At 41.4% G+C, this 20885-nt stretch overlaps 1 protein-coding gene across 3 annotated transcripts in view; it reads left to right on the forward strand.

The window, feature by feature from the left end:
* LOC104520393 (casein kinase I) overlaps positions 1-15879 on the forward strand; it is a 33409-nt gene extending 17530 nt beyond the window's left edge. The window contains exons 4-9 of one of the 3 annotated variants that reach the window (XM_010162076.2): positions 2384-2523; positions 5568-5646; positions 6649-6723; positions 7979-8085; positions 8935-9083; positions 14365-15879. In XM_010162076.2, coding sequence (XP_010160378.1) covers positions 2384-2523; positions 5568-5646; positions 6649-6723; positions 7979-8085; positions 8935-9083; positions 14365-14372 — 558 coding nt within the window. In that variant the 3' untranslated portion in view covers positions 14373-15879. Of the gene's footprint in view, positions 1-2383; positions 2524-5567; positions 5647-6648; positions 6724-7978; positions 8086-8934; positions 9089-14364 lie in introns of those variants that run through there. The other 2 variants (XM_010162077.1, XM_010162078.1) reach the window with 2 other exon arrangements.
* Positions 15880-20885: the final 5006 nt, after the last annotated feature.

The following is a 20885-nucleotide window of genomic DNA, read 5'->3' on the forward strand; positions in this document are numbered from 1 at the left end:
TGAGGTTATCTGTGGGAATACGTCTGTGTTCCTGTTGGTTGGCATCAGGTACGTTTTGTGCTCTTCCAAATCAGTCTGTATCTTCCAACTTAACTCTTTACAAGATGGACTTACTCCTTTGCCTTCCACCCATCTAGAATGGGAAATACAGACGACGACATAAAATAGTATCCAGTTACTTGACTAGTGTAAGACATGTGGATGAATTGATTCCTTTTTCGTTGTTGTTTTTGCTTTTTGGTTTTTTTAAGAGGTTCTACCCATACCTCTTGAGAGAATGCAGAATTACCTTGTCCAGGTTTAATAGAGAGAGCTTATAGCAGCTGTGAAAGAGGCAGAGCATCATTTATTTTATAACTCTTTTGAAGAAAGTAGTCTTAAGTTGGTGCTAAACAGGGCTAGACACCAGCCTTTCATGTATTAGAGGCACACTTGCAGTGCTAACTGTTATGATTCATGAACTGTGACTTTGTCCCTTCATACTATTAATTGATGGCAAGATCCCCAGGATTACAGAAAGCACGTGAAAACTTTGAGTTGTTTAGAGTGTTTGTAACTAAATGGGCAGTGAAACCACTTTGGCTGATGTGTACAGTGTTTGTTCTTCCCTCCCTCTTAAGGCACAGTATTATGCTTCATCTAGTGGGCAAATCCCCTGCAAAAGTAGCTATTGCAGACTATACATCAGAGGCTGTCATCAGATCAGAAAGCTTTAATTGGAAAATAAGGGATTGCATTTGAGCTCAGACTTTGCTTCTAGGAAAGTTGTATTTGCGGTATAGTAATAGCATAGAAGCTTTGTACCATCTGCTTTAGGAGTTTAGTATAAAAATTGCTAATTTCATGGTAGCTGGAGAACATGTCCGTGCTCACTGAGTAACTACCTCTAGTGGTAGCTGCGGTGGATGTAACAAAGACGGGGCCCCCACTTTCCTGAACTGTCTGGCCAGTGTAGTTGATGTAAAAACTCGGGTTTACCTCCTCTTGCTCACAGCCTTCTGGACTTTCAGGGTGACTTTCACTACAGCAGCAAGTGTAGCACTGCTGTGCTTTGTGGTTGCATAGAAATCATGGTAAGATTTCAGCTCAAGGTTTTCTGCTTTATTAGTGGCTTAAGAGGTTTTTAGCTTTGTTTTTTTTCTCTGTCTAGATTACTATAGTTAGAAAATCTTCAACTAGAATTCTAAAACATACCTACTGTGCAATTTGGAAACTTTCAGTCTTTCAGTATCTGATACTTCCATGTCGAGTGTCACTTTATAATTTGCAGCACTTCCAGTGTGCCAGAGTGACCCTTTGTTTCGGTCTTGGGTGCAAGTACACCTGCATCCATCTCCAGTACTTGTTTGCATTGAAAGCTACATCTTCTGTTCTGGAATCACCTTTAAGGTGATACTGAGAGGGTTCTTACTGAGAATTTCTTGAACCTTACGTCATCTTTCCATCATCTCATTCTTCCAAGTTACTTTTGCAGTATTCATTAATCTCTAGGGGTTGTAGTACCTGATCCTCACATTAATCCAGTGTTGGAATCAGGAGCTCAGCCTGATGCTTTGTAGCTTGAAGACTGATTGCTAGAATTTGAAATGTTCCTTACGTGCTTCTGCCTCAGCTTTTTTACCTATTCCTGAAATCTTGTTGGAAGAAGATACAGTCTGCATTAACCTTTGTAGATAGGCTGGCTGTTAACACGCTAATTAGCATGCAGTCAGTTGTTGCTAAATACCAAATCATTGGGCGAGCTTGGTTATTAGATACGTAAATTGAATTCTGTGTACTAGGCTCTAGCTTCCTGGCTGTATTAATATCATCAGCACGTGTGTCATGCTGCTGGGATAGTGTTCTGGTAGCCTTAAAATGAGCGTATGTTTGAAAGCAACATGTCTGCTGTTGAAGGTTTTGGCCTTACGCTCTGCAGAATGGCCAGTGTTCTTTGAGACATAGAGCAGAATACAGGATGTGCATCACTTGCATTGAGCTGCTGAGCTGCCATTAACTCTCTGAATGTGCTACCTGCTCTCGTGTGAGTGGACTCTTGTGAAACGTGCTTTCACACTCGCTAGTTTCGTTCCTAAATTGTAGTTATCCAGCTAATGTGATACAAACTACAATAGTAATGTAAAACAGTTGTGGAACTAAGCTACAGTGTAGCACAATCTAATCTATTCCACTAGGTTGAGAAAAGGCTTGAACTAATTCACTGTTTAAGTTTTTGAACTGGCTAGTTAAAGCTAGTTGTGACTCTGCACTGTTACTTTGCTTCCTCTTAACTGTAGGCTGTTACGTTGTGTGAATGTCTTAAAATGTAGCTAATGCTTAGTGAGAGAGGTTGGGGATGCCTTGTGTTGTATAAGAGTATAATCTATTTTCATTTTTCTTTAAGTTATTCCTTATTGACTTTGGTTTGGCCAAAAAGTACCGGGACAACAGGACAAGGCAACACATACCATACAGAGAAGACAAAAATCTCACTGGCACAGCTCGATATGCCAGTATCAATGCACATCTTGGCATTGAGCAGAGGTGAGTTCAAGGAGATTACTGCTGTGCTTTTGGAGGCTGCAAGTTGATCTTATTTGTAAGCTTCTGAAATGTCTGAACTACTTTTATATGAATAAGTGTATATATTCCTTTGCGAGTGCTTTTCTTTTTGGCTGCCTATGCAAGGGTAAGGGAAGAAATCTAGGCATCTAATTTGCTTCTTGAAGAGAGTCTAAGTCTTGCAAGCATGAGGTGGATGTTCTGAATACTGTTTTGGTTTCTTTAGAGGATAAGCTATACTTTCATGTGGATCTGTCAGAGGGCCTATACAAATAAAATGGTACCCTTTCCTAATTGGTAACGGTTGATGCCACTGCTGACTGGCTTGAGATGCAATAGCCAGGAAGGGTATTCTAAAGCTGCTGTCTGTGTCCTGTTTTCTCATTCTCCCTTCAAGTTAGTAAACTATTGTTTATCCTTTTGCCTGCAAGCAAGACTTAAAAATTTTGTACTCCACTCATACTGTATTTTGGTTTCCAGTATACACAACCATAGTTGTGGCTCTGTATGTATATATGTACACATGTGTGTGTATATTTATATGTTTGAGTTTTGCTTAATCAGCAAACATATTTTATCATCTGGATCAGAAGTACCTTGCCACTACAGTATCCTAGCAGTGGTCCAGTGGAGATCATACTCTGGGTTGTTTGGAAGTGTATCTCATGAGTACCTAACATACATTCCTTAAGGTTCTGTAAGTGTATTTCTCTGTCTGTCAGTGTCAGTATTTAAACCTACTTGATGTGTGGGTGAAGTAGGGTAAATGACAGGTGCCACTTGTAAAGTAAGTACATTTCATAAAACCCAAGCCATTCTTGTAAGAGAATAGCTGTGCTAGCACCTTACAGTGAAGAGAGGGAACTGCAAGGGACTGCTTTTGAATTTAGTTGGAGGTCTTACACCATCTCTGCTGGTGCTGGGAATTCTAATATCATTAGAAATGTAGCTTAATGCATGCTAAAAGCTATTAAGACTGTCTAGATTAAGCCAACAGTGAGGCAAACACATAATGTATTCCTGTAATCAAGAGAAACCAGCCCTGAAGCTCATGGCAGAATATCTGAACTGTTAGTGCTGTGTATTAACTGTTACAGAACATGTTTTCCTATGTGTAGTGGCAGCTGTTCTCAAGGAGCTGTTTGCAATGTTATCCCTTTCTTGTTTTAGTAACAGAGAGTATTGTCGGGTTTTCCAAATCCTGAAAATCACTTTTATCAGTATATGCTCGAATATAATATATCCATTACAGATTTACAGAACTAAATGTTTCCCTCTACAAAATGAAGAAATTAAACATTAAAACAATGAACTGAATGGGGGATGGAAACTACTAATCCCTTTATTGCTTCTGAATTTACTACTGCCTTCTCAGAAAATGTAATTTTGTCATGGCCCCATACTGTTTCACTGAATCCCGTTGATGATTAAAATCTGCAATTCTAATAGAATTAGCAAGTTTTGTAGGCTGGAGTTTATGGTCTTAGTATCATTTTTCACCCCTCTGTCTTTGGCTGTGGTCTTATGTTACAGGCTGAAATTACTTCAAAGGAGTCAACCAATCTTCCCTGACCCCTGGGCATATCTATTGCTTTTTTGTCCTTGTGGTGAAGTAGTTTAGGGAGCCGAGCTGATTTTCTGCTGGGATAGGTCTGTGAACTGGTTCCCCAGAGGGGCACAGAGCTGGAACAGAAGTTGAGGGTGTGACAGGCAGGCCATTCTGGTGATTATTATTGGTTATATTGGCTTGGCTGTAACATAAAGCATCCCTTACAACTTCTTTCTCTGACGCTAGGGTCTGGAGGTAGATCTGTCCAATTTCTTACAGATTTTTCTCACTTAAAGGGAGCTGTTTCACCCTCACCCGTATGTAGAATCATGTTTGCAGTACTGCTCTCAGCTTTTTACTCCCTCTGGGGGGTGGTAGGTGTGTAGTCTTTCCTGCCACCTTTTAAATACTTTTCTTTCAAATCTGCCTGGGTGACAAAACAATAGCAAATACCTGTCAGGTTCTCTTGATAAGGGAGCTAGGAGGAGAAAAATAAGATATTTTTCTGATTCGTGTTAAATATGATGTCAGCTGCAGGGGGGCAGTCAGAGGAAAAAATCTGATTCTACCACAGCTGCGAAGAGGCAGCTTTGCCAAGAGGAAAAAAACCATGGAGCATTTTTTCCACTTCAGTGAACTGTACTAGCCTTAGTAATCATGAAAGCTCTGTGGCAAGGTATGATGGTGTTCATATGGCTAAAGTGTAGATCTGAAGCATACGCAGTACAGAAAATATTTGAAGCCTTTTAGATGAGAGTTTGCATGCACATTCTCAGTGAAGTCTATGGGTAGGTAACTTTGGTGTTCTCTAGCTGCCTTGAAACAGACTTCTTGTGGGAAGAAAGCAGAAGCATCTCTGATGCGTGCACCTTTCTAAATACTGTCTTGTCTTTTAAAAATGACAGAGGCAATTCAGGGCTTTTTAACAGAAGTGAGGGAAGGAAGGAGTTACGCCCTTTTGAGGCTTAAATGTTCGGTATTGGTCACAGCCTGAGGAAAGGTTCAGGGAAAAATCTTCCTCAATGAAGTTAAGGCTAATGTCATGTATCTCTCTTACAATGCATTCTGTGCTTCCTGCAGGTAAAACTTAGTTTCTATCCAAACTACTTAATTAAATGGGAAAGACATTTAATGTTTCACTTTTTATTGTCAAAAGTTTTTGTTTCCCAGATTATTCTAATGTAGCTGCAGATGGAAACTTGCCACACACAATACCTCCTGACTTCCTTGCTTGAAATAGGAATAGGATCTCTTTCCTGCTTGTGAAGACTTGTTACATGTCTGCCAGTGGAATCCTGAACACCTATATGTCTTAGCTGTATTAGAAAGAGACCTTCCTTTGCACTAAAGCTTGGGTTTTATTCCTTAATTATTCTCTCTTTTTTTTATTTATTTAATTTTGGAATGCTTGCACTATTTGGAATAAAGTACACAATGCCAAAAATTGCAATTCATTGTTTTCTTCCTCTTTCTCCAGTCGTCGGGATGACATGGAGTCTCTAGGCTATGTATTGATGTACTTTAACAGAACCAGTCTGCCTTGGCAAGGATTAAAGGTAGGTTATGTTGCTTCCCCACCCCCTTCCTTCTTTTTATGTTTGGGTATTGTGCTTCTGCCAGCTGGTCTGGATAGATGGTTGTATATAATGTTTAGCTTCAGTTATACAAAGCAGCTTTTCCTAAGTCATGATATTTATAGAATGTAGAAGAAAGGTTCTTTCTGCTTCTCATGCAGCAGGCAAAATGCGTATTGTTTGATGGTCTTAAAATTTTTGCTAAACAATAGTTTACGTCATCTTTGCAAATTATTATTGTCCTGTTGTAGACCAAGGCCTCTTTGGGAAGTAGAAAATAACATTGTTAGTGGCTTTTTGAATTGCTGTAGAGAGCATGGAAATACTCTTGCCTAGCAAGTTCAGCTTTAGTGATATCTTCAGTCCAGTTTATGATATAGCTGAATAACTAACTGCAGCAGACCTGTTTCAAGTATTATCATGTATGGTAGCCAAGTACAAGCACGGCAAACATTTCTTATTTCTGTTTTATAGACTTCAGTGATTTGTTTTCATGTTTTAATTGTTTTTCTTCCTCCATGTGGGAGTTGTGTAACTCAAATGGTGTTGCAGCTGCAAGTTTTCTAAAAAGGCAAGCAGCTTGTGAAACACTAGAACTCTTCAACTGCAAATGAATGTAATGGCTGCTTACCGAAACACGCAGGCAGCCCTTGAATGGGGTACTGAGTGGGAATTAATAGAACTTTGGCAGATGGAGATGCAAGTCTGGTCTGTTTAATGGACAAAAGCAGCAGCTAGAACTACACGAGCTGTGCCATGTGATGGAAGCATTAGTCTGCGACAAATGGTATTAAACTGTGTCCAAATCTTAATACCAGATTGACCTTCATTCTCTTTGCAATAAGTGTGTGGGACTTGGAGATTTCACATAAAATACTTACGGTTGACCAGAGGATTTTTATCTTTTTTTTTTTTTTGTGCTACTGTCCTTGTTAATCCAGTGTTGCACAATATCTCTTATATTGTGACCTACATGTTCCACAGGCTGCAACAAAGAAGCAAAAGTATGAGAAGATTAGTGAAAAGAAAATGTCGACTCCTGTTGAGGTTTTGTGTAAGGTAAGAGTTTCCAAATGATGTCATACTGTGAAATGGCAGTTCTTTTCGTTCTTGTTTTTTAAAACTAGAGCCAATATATTAGTCTCACATGGCATTCACTGCTGAATAATCCTTCTCTGACAGTCATGGGTGCCTTGTGTTTGGCCACCCAGAAGGACTGTCAGTGTGTGTAACCAGGCAGGCATTTGCTGCTGTTTCTTGGTGTAGTTTGGGCCACCATCATTCCAGTTCTTGGTGACTGTTGGCTGTGAAAGCTCTCCAGCTCTCTTAGGTGAGGATTGTTCATTTCTTCAATTTCTACACTGAAAGGTCTACAATCTGCCCTCTTGGATAAATAAAACCAAGGTAGAGGTGTATAGCTTGGCTCTATATACTTGTTTCTGCCTCTTCAAGATTATTCAGATTGTCTTAGGTATCTCAAATAGAGGCTGTAGTGGAATTGTATGTCAAGTGATCTTTAAAGCCATGTTGCAGAATTATGCATTTCCAGTGCTATCCTTTGGGTCTCAAGACTTCTCTTGAACTGTGGCAGCTGCATGCTTGCTAACAAAGGTCCTTGAGAGCACATGGTCATTTTTGCACATCAACCAGCAGCACCAAGGACTGTGCTTCTAGCCATGCACATTCATATACCCTTACTGTCTGACAACGTCTTCCAAATTGCTGGACTCTTATACCCTGTGTTTTCTTTCTCATAGTACAGCACTATGCTGTATGCTAATACCTATTTACACTTTGGCTTTAATATAGCATTAAATATATAAATATGTAAAGCAGGCAATCTTTGAAAGAAGTCTTCATGATTTAAGCCTTCACACTTAACTGTGGTAACTGACCTTGCTTCTAGTAGATTATCAAGGAAAAGTAAGTGGAATCTTTAAGAAACAATTACTACTTATTTCAGAGATATAATCTAGTTAATCTTCTAGTTAATAAGAACTAGATTTAATTGAGATGAATGAAGTGCTTTAAATATGTTGTATGTTGAAGGTTTTGGTAGCAGAGGACTTGCAAAACATGCATTGGGTAACAATTCTGGGGAAGGAATGTGAACCTGGTAACTTGCTGATCGAATCCACTTTCTGAAATACAGAATCAATTAATAACTAGAGGCAAAATGGAATTTATCCATATGAATCTTCAGACAGTTTTTCTCTGACATTATAGATGGAAATAGAGTTTTTTGCCTTGTTATAGGGTTGCTAGAAGCTTCTTTCCTGCAAACCATGACTTGGTTAACACTGTTGATTTACAGGGATTCCCTGCAGAATTTGCCATGTATCTGAACTACTGTCGTGGCCTGCGCTTTGAAGAGGCACCAGATTACATGTATCTGAGGCAATTATTCCGTATTCTTTTCAGGTCAGTCTCAAAGTGGAAAAGTACAGAAATTTGTCAGTGCTTTACCAGTTGGTACCTGCTCTGTGGGACTTGCACTGCAGAAAAGCTGCTCTGTATGTGTGTGGTGTAGGGATTTCTTCAGGGACTTTCGTTCCATTTCAGAGTTTGAAAAGCTGTTTAAAGGACCTGAAAAATACTGTTCAATATCAAACATGAAGGAAAAGATTCTCTTTCAGTTTGAGTTGCATGATCTGACCACTAATGCTAGAGGATTGAGCCTGTGCTTCAAGTTCTGTTGCAAGCAGCTTGAGAAATCTACCCCTCAGTATAAGTGTTTGAAGCTTGTCATGTTTGGTGATTGCTGATGGGACTGGCAGTGGTTCCCAGGAGATGGTTTCCAACGGAGGGGAATAGTGCTGTTTCATTGAGCTTGGTAGAGAAACCAGAACATAAACCCAACCTTGTGGAGTGAACAGCATCTGTCAAAAGAATTGCTGCTGATGATCTCTCAAGAGTCTCCCTCCATGTTTCTGGAATCCAAAGTAATTTTTATTCTATGATTTACAATACTGCTGTCTCTCCTTAAAACTATATATTAAAAAAAAAAAAGCCAAGAACCTCTGCAGACAAACAGATAAGCTGGGTTGTGAGGAAGTAATTCTACAAATGCAGACTTTTGTGTGAACAGTTTGAGCTTGCTTCAAGAATCCCTTTAAGTTAGTAATAATTTTAGCATTTATATACTATTCATAATCTCCAAAGCAGCTTACAAAAAGTGTTAACCTCTAGTTCTGGGTTTTCAACAAAGGTTTGGTATTAGCAATAAGGAAGTTGTGATGTGTTACAGTAAAGTATTTCACTCTTTTCTAGGACCTTGAACCACCAATATGACTACACATTCGACTGGACAATGTTAAAGCAGAAAGCAGCACAGCAAGCAGCCTCTTCCAGTGGGCAGGGGCAGCAGGCCCAAACCCCCACAGGCAAGCAAACTGACAAATCCAAGAGTAACATGAAAGGTTAGTAGCCAAGAACCAAGTGACGTTACAGGAAAAAAAAATTACACTAATTTGGACAATGTCAGCAATTTAAGTGTTAGATCAAGGAGGTGGTTTAAAAAATATATTTGGCTGTTAATTTAAAAAGCAAAAACAAAAGACGTCCTTGGAGAATTTGACTACTAACTTTATACCAAAATGTCCTTGTTCTTCATATCATTTCTTCTGGGGATGTTGGGTCATTTTAACCACTGCATCTTTTGCTCCTGCATTAACCACTTTCCAAAAACAAGAAACTGACTTGGTGTTGGGAATGTGACATTTTTATTTCTTTTTATTTATATATATACATATGAGATGTATATATTTTTATATATCTATATATAAAAATATATAATACGATCCAAAATCCTAGACCTAACACTTCTTAAGGGATAATTCTCATTAACTAGGCAAGGATCTAGAGACTTTGGGTTCCAGCTGGTATAGTGCTGTGGGTTTGCTTCTGTTCTGTATGCCTCAAACATCAGAAACAGAAAATTGTGAGTGATCTGGCTTCCTCCAGTGGGTTTATATTGGGACATTTGGTCCAGAGTTAAAGGAAGAGACCATTGAGCTCAAAATGTCTTGCCTAAATCATGGCATAACCTCAAACTGCTGTGGACTGCCAAGTCACAATTTTCTGAACTATCTGGATGTTCTGGGGTGGGGCTTCAGGTTTCTTGATTATTTTTAATGTTTCTAGATTATGGTTTCAAAGGGAAATGTTGTGAAATGTTCAAGATGTAATTGTATAAAAAGTGCAAACTGAATTCTGAAAACGCACATATAATTTTTTTTACACATTCTAGAAGCTTTTTAAAATTTTTGTGATGTAAATCTGCCAGCATTAGTCTAGTAAGTCACTAAAATGGAACTCCTAGAGCTAGTGGCTACTACAGACAGTCTTGTCATGAAAGTGATTCCTCAAGGTGAGCTGTGGATAAAACTGAAGCTAATGAGGTTGTTCGAGTGAGAATAGAGGACCTGGGTTTAAGGTATAAGTTGCTGCTACTGAGGTAGTGTATTGAGGTATTGGTGCTGCTTGCTGCTCTTCAGTACATTCTTGTCGTGACTATCATTTTTATATATCTAAAATTATATATTAAGTTAACATGGCAGACTTGGAAGTCAAAGAAATGCTGAATTGTTTACAGTAAACCTACCAAAACATTGTTTTTCATGTATTGTGGCAGCATTCAAACATTACCAGCTGGCTTTAGTCAAAATAGCTATTCAGAAGTAGAACATTCTTTCATTTTTCTGGATGAAGTAAAATACTTGCTGGTCTTTCCAAGACTCAATCTGAAACTGTCTCTTGAAGAAAAAAATTTCCATAGAATATCATTAAATGTCAGGTTCTTTGTGGCATAAAAAGAGTCCAGCTTGTTTTTCTGGAGCTGACAGGTGTTACAGCACTGAAGGCTCTCAACCAGTTCCTTCAGCTGTAGCACCAGTACCTCGTAGACGTGGTGATTAAGCGCCCAGGCTTAGTTTGCCTCCTGAAATACAGAAGCTTTGACTGGAGTTCCCAACCCACTACTGAATCAAGGCTGATGTCAGGGTGTGGAGAGGTTGGCTGTTAGAGCAAGAGGAAATAACTTGAGCAAAAATGCAGGTTCTTCACAATGACTCATGTTTAAAGTGAAGGTCTTACAATAGGTGATGATCTGTAAACAGATGCTGCCCTGAAAGTGAAGTTGTACTCACTTGAAATACTGTTTTGCTGGTGAAGTATTCAGAGGTTTAATGTGCCACTCTCCTGGCTCAGGTGGTCTCTGACCAAGTGCTAAACTGCAAGTGAAGAAAAGATCACTGTAATTATCTGCCTCCACTTTCTTGTGATGATTTAGTGACAAGAGAGCAAAGTTGCAGCTGACTGACAAGCATGAGTAACAGGGAGGCTGTCTTGCAGTTGAACCTTGCAGACCATTTCTATTTCTTGAGGGACCTCCCTCATCATGCTGGCCTTTAGTATGAGGCCTATTGCTATAGCTATGGAGAAGTTGTTTTTCTAGCAGAATTTCATTGGCTCTTGCACTGAGTAACAGCCTTCTGGGGGAATGACTCCCTCGTCTCCTCACCCATCATGAAGAAAAGGCTTGTGACCTTTGGATAGATGAAGCTGTAATGTCAGCAAAGCATTAAAGTAGTGCTTGTCAAACATCTGAAGACTTCCCCAGCTTCCCAAAATAGTTAGCTTAGTCTCTTCATAAGGTAAAGATTCCAGACTTCTAAAATCCTAAATGCCTTTTTGTGGGAAATGTTGCCTGTTAATGAAGTTTTTCTGAAACCGGCTAAGCTCAAGCACGAGACAGTATAGCTTATATGTTGCTGTCACATTGAAGATTAATGAAATACCTGGTTTATTTTATCCAGAGTTCAGTTAAATTCCCATGTAGTTTTGTAGCAAAGCCTGTGCTGAAGTGGCTTTAAAAGCTTCATGGTATCAAATTATCCCCCTCTGGTAACCATATACAGTTTTTATGAGAGTACTGGAAATAGCAATTTACAGGTGCATTTATTGGTTAAAATCTTACAATATACTATATAAAGTGCAAGTATTATTGAAGATGTGCATCTTGGGAGTAGAGCAGTGGGGAGTGAAATCTTAATTCTTTCAAGTAATGTCCAGAGACTTACATGACTTAGATTATTTGGACAGTGTGCTCATTTGTGGACATTCCTGGCTGCCTTAACTCAGATCCATATTAAACCATTTCACTGAGTCCTATAGGTTATTCAGGCTGAATATTCTGTTTGGTTCCAGGGTAGCTTGTTCTGTCAATGGCCTTTTTTCTCTTTTTTTTTTTTTTTCCTGTCCCTTTCTGGAACCCTGTGCAGTGTCTTTTGTAACAGCAAGATCAGCTGTTTTTGAACTTGGGAGAGGTGAACTGTTTCAACAGACAGAGCTTCTCTGCTGACTCTGGGAAGCGTAGCTCTTGATCTGTGGACAGTGCAGCAGTTGTTCAGGTGTGATTTGTAACAATGCTTACAGTCAGCTTCCCTCAGTCATAAAACTGACTCAAGCAGTCAATCTCCAGGATGAAGTCTGTCTGTTCCATTTGTGAGAGAAGTTTTTCATTCACTTCAGTGTAGAGCTCTGTGAGCCTGTCAGCAGTCCCATTAGCATTCACTGGGTGCCTATGGTCGTGGCAGTATTTCTCAGAACAGACTATTAGTTCACTACTTGAGGTTTAGCCAAGCGACAACTAAATACTTTTCACTGCTTGTCTCTGTAGCTACTTCATAGAGAAAAAGTTTGAGCTCTTCTCAAGCAGAGGAGCTTCTTAGGGTATGACAGTACAGTTACTCTTCCCCCACTGATCACATCTGCAACTATTGTAATAATAAAGCAATTTGAGTATCCTTCACGTAGCATAAAGATTATCAAAGTTCTGAATAGTGCCCCAGAGGGACAAGGAGTGATAAATGTGCATAGTTGAGCTGGCCCTGTATATAGTGAAGATTTGTTAGAGAGATGCCAGCATAAACTCTTCATACTGGCAAAGTCTTGTGTGCTACATGAATGTCTCAGCATCTCATTTGACAGCTGTGGTTGGGCTGTGTTTAGGAACACTTCTTGTAGTCTTAATAGGATTTGCAAGGGATGTTGTGGGTCAAATCCAGTTGCTTGTTGTTCTCTGTAGATTTGGGCATCCTCTTGCCCATAATTCCTTGGATTTGAGGTGTTCTAACAAATAGCAGTATATCATTTGTTAGCATGTTCTTTGTCTTGGTGTTCAGGATCCCATTTTCATTTGGAATGTCCAGGTTTCTAAAGCAATGAGTTGGCATGTTTCTTTCCATACCGAGAGCACACTCCTCCTTTGTTGATTTAGTTTTGGCTGCTGTGGTGGAGAAAGTGGTTCAAATGCTGAACACACTAAATAGAAAAACAGTGTAACCCTTGATTGTATGCATCAAGTAAGGGTTACGGACAACTTGATGCTAGTGGAATCACTAAGGAATCACTGGGGTTTCTATGAGAGTTTGCACTCAGGTGGGAATGAGGAATGACTGTCTTAACTCTGGTGTAGGATTTATTTTTTATTTTTTATATTTTTTTTTTAGAATTGCTAACGCTGGATAAAGAGAATTGTCCTTCCATGGTTTAAGATTGGGTTCAAACAAAGCTATCATATCTCTTCTAAATTACCTGTAGCCTATTCTGGAAGAGCTAAAGCTGTCTTCTGGGTACTGTACAGATACGTTTTTGATTGAATATCAGGCTGTGTTTAAGACCTGTTTGCGCTTGCTTCTCTATGGATGACAGCACAAGCTATAGCTGAGGTCAGCTTTGTCTGTACTGCACTCTGAAGAGATTTCTGTTGCAAAAACTGAGAGCTGTTGCTCAGATGAATTCATACATCAACAGAATACCATGCTGCTTGGAGGGCATCCAGAACGGAAACTTGCTTGGCAAAGTAGTCTTTGGTTGAGACTCCTGTTACCTCTTTAAAGCACAGTGTTACTACCTGAGTCACCAGAAATGAGTATGTAAGCAGTCACATGAAGACTGGCTTAGCTTGCAGTAACTGGTTCTTTGAGATCTGTGTATTAATTCCTTTACTCTCCCTTTTCCACAATGTCTTGAACTTGTCACTTGAAGTTCTGAACATTAAAAGAATTGTTCTTGATGCCCCACCTGCCCCATCACATGAGTTGTTTCACTTGTCCTTCCAAGGACAGAAGGTATGCTGGGTTGCTAGTCCCTGTCAAAGGTTCTTGCTTGTGTTCTGGTTGCCCAGAGCGACGTGTGTGAGCATGTAGTGAACACCAGTTACTGTAAGGTAAGTTATTTCTGTTCCTTTTCCTTCTGCCTGTGTGACACTGCTGTACTGCGTCTCTGAAGAGCACCACTGCAATCAGATGACAGTTTGACATTCAAGGATATAAACACGAGACATTGTGGACAAGTAGAAAACAATCCTATGAAATTACATCCTGCTTCCTAGTGGCAATAACACATCTTGTTTTCAGGCTGTTGGTCTGAATTCCTATTTGAGGAACGTGACATCCAGCTGGTGGCTTAAGCCTGTTTTCCAGTGCAGCAGTAGGTGTGAGAGGTGCGTGTTTGAGCTGAAGGGTGGTGGCAAATGCTGGTTAGCTTTGGAAATGGACACCAGGAACTTTGCAGTTCTGAGACAGAGCAGCGTTTTCCCCTTTGAATGACCATAACTGATGTTTAATTCTCTTATTCTGAAGGCTGTTTCTCATTTTCATCCTGTATCAGTAAATTGTCCTTGTGTTTATCTTGCAGGTTTCTGAGCATGGCGAGGATGGGACAAAGCAGAGCAGATCGGAGCAGGACTTGTCACTCCCCAAATCCTAGAAATTTTAGTTCATACGTACACTTGCCAGTGGCTGTGGGCAACCATTTACTTGGTGTAAAGAACTTAATATCAGTATAAACTGGCTCTGGGCAGTGTCAATGATGCTGCACTTTGAGTTGTAGCAGCTGTAATTGTGAATATTACTGAGATAGTGAAACATGGTGTCCAGTTTTCTATTGCATTTTTTTCAAGTGGAAAAGTTAACTAATGGTTGACACACAAGTGGATAAAATTGTGCATATGCCAATTTTTGTTACCTTTTTACTTTGAACTACACTGCTTATGAGATCTCATTGTTTTGGAAGAATGGCATGAACAGTCTTCGGCAACAGTTGTGATAATTGTAAATGCTCACAATTGTGCACTCTTTTCTGGTTATTCCTCCCTGGGTTTTGAAAGTTGTACACTTAAAACATTCTTAAAGTTGTTGGCTTCTATGTGCAACATACCAAGCCAGCTGACATGGTAGTAACCAAAGATTCCAGTTTTTAAGCATATGAGAGACTCTGCCTGCTTACCTGTGCTAGAAATAACAGCATCTAAAGTGAAGACTTAAGAGAAACTTAGCGACTACTAGATAATCTTTAGGACTCTGCATTAACTCTATAATGTTCTTGGTATAAAAGGAAAAACAGCATATTTGTCACGAAATTTAGTTAACATCTTACAACTGAACCTGTATGTAAGTTGCTTAGATAAATGTAATCACTGTAAACATCTATATGATCTGGGATTTTGTTTTTATTTTGAAGCGGGAGCTTTTTTGTTTACAAGTTCATTAAAAACTAAAAACTGTTTCTGTAAGGAAATGAGATTTTTTTTTTTTAATTTGCCTTGTTAATTCAGTTTAAGAAATCTACATTACCCTGTTTTTAAAACAAGTTTCAAGGCCATTTGTTAAGCAAAACAAGTCATATTTCTTTCTAAATCATTTTAGACTTAGTGTTGTAACTCTTCCTCACTTTGTTTTTAAATAAATTTTGTATTTTTTCCTGAGGGGGAAGGGGCAGTCTTGCATTTTTATAACTTGTTGTTTGAGACCAGCCCTCTATACTAAGATTGGATTTTTTTAAAACGAAATGGCATCTTTTGCAGACCCGTTACTTGCAGCCTCTGAGCGTTGCCATGTCATCCATCGGCTGGACTGACTTGTGATTGCTAATTTTGAGAAAAATTTGAATTGAGTATTTGGATGGTTTTAAACCAAGGCATTTTCTTTCAAGTTCTTGTGAAGTGGATATGACCAGATTTACTTTTTTTCTTGGGGACAGCCTTGCACCATGCAGAGTTCACATTGGTTACTGCCCCAGGCTGTCTTCCTTCTCACTCCTATTCTAGCCCAGCTGAAAGAAAGAAATACTTTTATTGCTGGTAATTCTTTAACAGTGTAATTTATTCCTTTATAGCATGTCAGAATAAATTAAAAAAATGTCTGAAAATGCTGCCAGATGCCTATTGTGTAAATGTTGTTTGTATGTTAGCTTTTTAGACAGTTTCCATGCATGTAGCAGAGTTCCTGCTCACAGTTCCTATTTTTACTGCTTGAAAACCATTTCTTCAGGATCATAATACTGACACTGTGCTATCTCTGTCATCACAGAGTGGTAATCTGGATCAAGGCCGCGCTCTTGTGCGGTCACTATGCATACTCCCTTCAGGAGAAGGATCTGCCCTGAGAAAGTGTTAAACTTTAGCTGGAGAACATTGTGTGCTAATAAACATTTGTATAGATAATCTGGGAGCACAGGGACGCAAAAAGTCTGCTGGGCTTCAGAGATACCAGTGCGCATTTGGAAACTTCTCTTCTGAGTCAGAGCAGTCTCTCTCTGTTAACCTGGAAGGTGGAAGAGGAAATGTAGCTCGCTCTTGTGGCTGGGATGTTTTCCTAGGCTCTGAGTATTGCCCTATCCAAATAAGGATGCTTTACAAGCAGTGCCTCATGTGAAAACTGGTGTGTTTCTAATAACTGGTATCTAGAATGTTATGTCCTTACATATGACTTCTGCCGTCTAGGCAATGCATCTGACAACACGCCTTGGCAGGAGGGGAAGAAGCATCAGAGAAATGCCTTCTTGGCAGCTGTTTGCAGAGTGGCTGCTTGGAATTGTTTTGGCACCGCTTTTCTTGCTTTGACATGAGGTATTCCAAAGTCGGAGGAAATAATTTGGTTTCAGGAGAAGAAATTATTTCCTCTGTCCAGTAAATTTACTCATGACTTTGAGGAGGGTTGTCAAATTTTAGAAACAAAACTACCCTTGGTAAGCATTGTAAGCAAGAACAGTTCACACGCTTGGAGTGTCGAGATGCATTGGTTTGTAGTTCTTAAAACCGCAGGCCTTGTTCTGCGGAGGAGCTTGGAGTCCAGTTAGTCTTTCAGACATGGTGTGTTAATAGAATTCACTTCTGCACAGAAGTGTGAGCTTACGCGGTCAGCTGTGTCGCGCTGCTTTGCAGAACACCATCCTGCACCAGACATGCTGAACAATGAACAAGATGGCAACCTTCCTTAAAGAGATGCTGTGGTACTGACACTCTTTTGCTGTATAATCTGTTTGGTTTGTAACAAAGACTTACAACTGAAAGCATTAAAAGCTATGTGGATCTTGACTTCTGGTTGCAGCTCTGCAGAGGTTTTGTGTGGAGAGCTTTACTGTTATCTACTGTCCTGATGAAAGATCAAACTTCTGCAAGCAATCCCAAGCCGTTTACAAGTAGTTATGATTATAACAGGGGCCATAAAGTGCAAGAACTACAACCTCGAGTTCCCTGGAAAATGCTAGAATTCAGGTAATGACATTAGACTGTGACAACAGGGTCTTAGTCATCTTACTGAGCTGTGTACAGAGTTTCAAAGCAATTTATTAACCTTCTTATAGCAACTCCGAGAGGCATCCTGAGGCCACCTTTGCTTAATTTGGAGCATGGAGTGCTCCTATGTGCAGATTACCAGTTCATTATTTTTAACCTATTTAAGCCATTCCTTGTTATAAGCAATTGAGAGCCTTTTTCTTTTCTCTCATAAAAGGCTCTGAAAGAAGGACAGGCTGCTCTAGGTTTTATTAGTAACATCAGTAATGTTGCTCTCACTGCCTTGCCTGCTGTTGTGTGTGGTGGTGGGCATTGGTAATAAGTGGTGAATTCAAGCCCCAGCTGTGTTGAAAACACTGTCAGTCTCTGAAAGCTTAGATGTGTTTCTGGTGGGTACATCTAAGCCTGTCCAGTGTGTCCCATCCTGAATTTTTGTGCTGTTTTCTATTGAACTCTGTCTGTATGGGGGTTATTTTTCAAGCTTATGTGTTGGCTTGCTATGCTGTTGTATTGTTCTGCCTGTTCTCTTAGTTGGCTTTTTCAAGTGCATTGCTTACAACTTACAGGAAATTGTACGTGCTTCACATGCTGTGCTCCTCCAAAAATGCTCTGCAGCAGAGGTGAGGGTGCCTAGGTCATAGCTGCCCTGCTTTGAGCAGGAGGTTGGGCTAGATGCCTCCCTGCAGTCCCTTCCAGCTGGAATTTGTCTGTGATCCTAAGTTGGCTTTTTGCAAAAGGCTTTAATTTCCCTTGACAGCATTCTCCAATTTAGATTTGTTGCTTAGCCAGCTCCGTCAGCCCCACCTGCTCCTTAATTGCAGTGAAATCATCATTATTTCATATCAGCTTGATGTCATAATACAAGTTTATGAGCATAGCAGGCTCCAGACAAAAAAGAAGAGTGGGCTGGGAGGAAGAGCTGTCTGCTCCGAGCACTGGTGCCTCTGGAAACAGGAGGCGAGGGAGCACGCAGAGGAAGTGCCCACCCTCCTAATTGGGCCTGAGTGGAAGGGCTGTTCATGGCGTGTTCTAATGTGGAAATGGCTCTTCAGTGTCATCCTTGTCATCCTGTGCTGAACAGGGAGGGGGAGGGTGGTACCAGGGCTGTATGCACAGAACTGACACTGACCCTTGCGCTGGGACACGAGGGCGTTCATCGTTCATAGCTCTCGGCTGCGTTAAGGAAGCTTTTCAGACCAGACCCAGGACTCTTGTCCTTAGCCATGAAGGAGGAAAGGTGGTGCGTGTTACAGGAAGGCTGTGTCCTTGTTTTTAAAGGAACCACTGTGGGCTCAGCTGCTTTGCCAAGCTCAGGGCTAAAGGTGTGAAATGTTTTAAATTGAGACGCTAACTTGACTTTTTGTATCATGTGAGATGTTCTTAGATGTGACTGTTGCTAGTGCTGAATTCAGGTGGCTGGAAATCGGGAGGAGCTAGGGAGTATTCTCACACCAGCCTAGGGCAAATAGGTTTCCAAGTAAGTGGAGGTGATGTAGCTCCTTTTTCAGAAAACAACTTGGTATTTTTATATCAGGGGCTGCTTGTGGCAGTACCTGAGCACACTCAGTTCTAACTGTTCTGTTTCCCCTCCCCAGGAGCCTTTTGTTCCTCTTGATAATGTGGATTCTTTTTTGTAAACACAGCTGATCTTAATTTCTTTCCCTCTCTGAGTTTGAAGGACAGCATCAATACATGTAGCTGACGGAGAGGCTCTTTCAGAGCTGCTGTAGGTGCTGCTTGCATCCTGAAGAGCAGGCTGCTGGCTCCCTTCGCTGCTCCATGTTCTCTGCCACCCTGAAATAATAGTGAGCCAGGACCTACCTTGAGGTTGATGGACTTTGAGCTTTTTTTTTTGTTTGTTTTAATGAAAGCAATTTGAGATCATCAGAAGACCTTGAAGGGAGTGTACATGCTGTCATACAGGGTAGGCTGGCTTTTGAGCTTTCCTTGTTGCAGTCAAAGCCCGTGCATGTCGTGATAAATCTAGGCCTTATCCTTTACAGCCCTGTAAATGCACAGGGCAGGTGTCTGACTCTGCACAATTCAGATAACCAGCAGAGGTGGGGCAGTGGTACTTGTGTGACTCAGTTGTGTTTTGTGGGACCTCATGGCCCACCAGACCAGGAAATGAGGAACAAATCTTCTCTTTCCATTCCTCATACCCTGGATGAGTCCCTCCTGCGTTGCTGTGGCACATAACGATGGCAAAGTGCAGCGGGACTTTTCCAGGTGAGATTGTTGGGTGTGTTTCAGTGAGCACCCCCGGGGGTCAAGGCTGGTCTCCTCAGCATAGCTTACCCTGATGTCTGGCTGGCTCAACCTCGCTGCTGAACACATTCTCATGGTTTTTGTACACCAAGTGGTAACTCAGCTTCTCAGCAGCGTGGGTGATTTTAAAGGTCCTTGACCACATCTCTGTGCCACTACAAAGACTGATGTTTTCACAAATGCTGCTGTCCCTGAGTAGATACAATGGACTGACCCCAGGACCAGCCTGGGATTGCAGCTGGCTCTGGTGTTTAAAAGCAGTTTCTCTCAGCCTCTGCTGATGGGATTTGCCAGATCTTCATCTGGTGACAGCTGTAGGGTAGGGCTTTGCCCAGGTCAGGCAAAGAGGAGCAAGGGAGCATTGCCTGCCTTGGTGTACAGGCAGGTGGTCAGGCAGTGGGGGGGAGAGTGGAGAGGTAAAGCCAGAAATGAGTGCAAGTCCTTTGAGCTGAGAAAAACCACTTAGGCAGCAAATACATGCGTTCTTGTGTGCTGAAGGCTTCACCCCCAGCATGACTCTGACCTGTGCTGAGCTTGTTCCTCCTCCTCGGTGGCTGCCAGCGTGGCAGCAGCTGGTGTTGGGCCAGGACTGTTTGTGGCAGGCGTGTCTGGGTCAGGGTTACCTGGTGGGGTGAAGCCTGTGATGGTATCGGAAGTGTTTGCGCCGTGAAGCATGTGTTCGAGTTCCTTCAGGGCTGGCACTCGCATCACATGAGTTGAACCTCGGGTATCTCCTGCTGCATGGCACTGTTTGAACAGCAGGTATGGCCAAAAACGCTGACTCACGTCCTGGAAGTGTTCACCTTCCTTCCCGAAACGCCCCCTTTTTTTTTCTCTCTCTCTTGGGGAGGAAAGGCAAGGAACTCAGTTGTGGCCACTCTTCCCCTGGGCTGCACAGGAAGTATTAACTGATGGCTTTTATTGGATGGGCTCATGCTACAGGGGCCCTGCTCTGCTGCTTGTGTCTGGGTAACCGAGGAGCATCAATAAACCCCATTTGCATTGCACCCCCAGCGTGGGAAGGTGCTGCTGTGCTAAAGCTGAGCTGACGCCGTCGCAGTCAGTTCCCGGCTGGCTGGCCTGGAGCTCTTAATAAATCCCATAAACTGATTATGGGCCAAAGTCACTGCTCAGTGACCTTTCTCCCTCTCTCTGACAGCTTTTCACATTGCACCTCTTGACCTCCCCCGTACCTGCTGGCAGGGGTCTCCCAGACACGGGGCAGGGCAGGTGGGATGAGCTGGGTGTGGAGCTGTGCTCTGCCTGCTGCCGGCTGGGGCTGGCTCCCGTGCCAGCAACCAGCAGGTTCTGCCAGAGTCTGGCAGGGTGTTCACGGCAGGCAAAGCACGGCCTTGGGAACCTGGCGCTGATT

Source organism: Antrostomus carolinensis, unplaced genomic scaffold, assembly GCF_000700745.2.
Source record: "Antrostomus carolinensis isolate BGI_N321 unplaced genomic scaffold, ASM70074v2 scaffold3262, whole genome shotgun sequence".
NCBI lineage: Eukaryota > Metazoa > Chordata > Aves > Caprimulgiformes > Caprimulgidae > Antrostomus > Antrostomus carolinensis.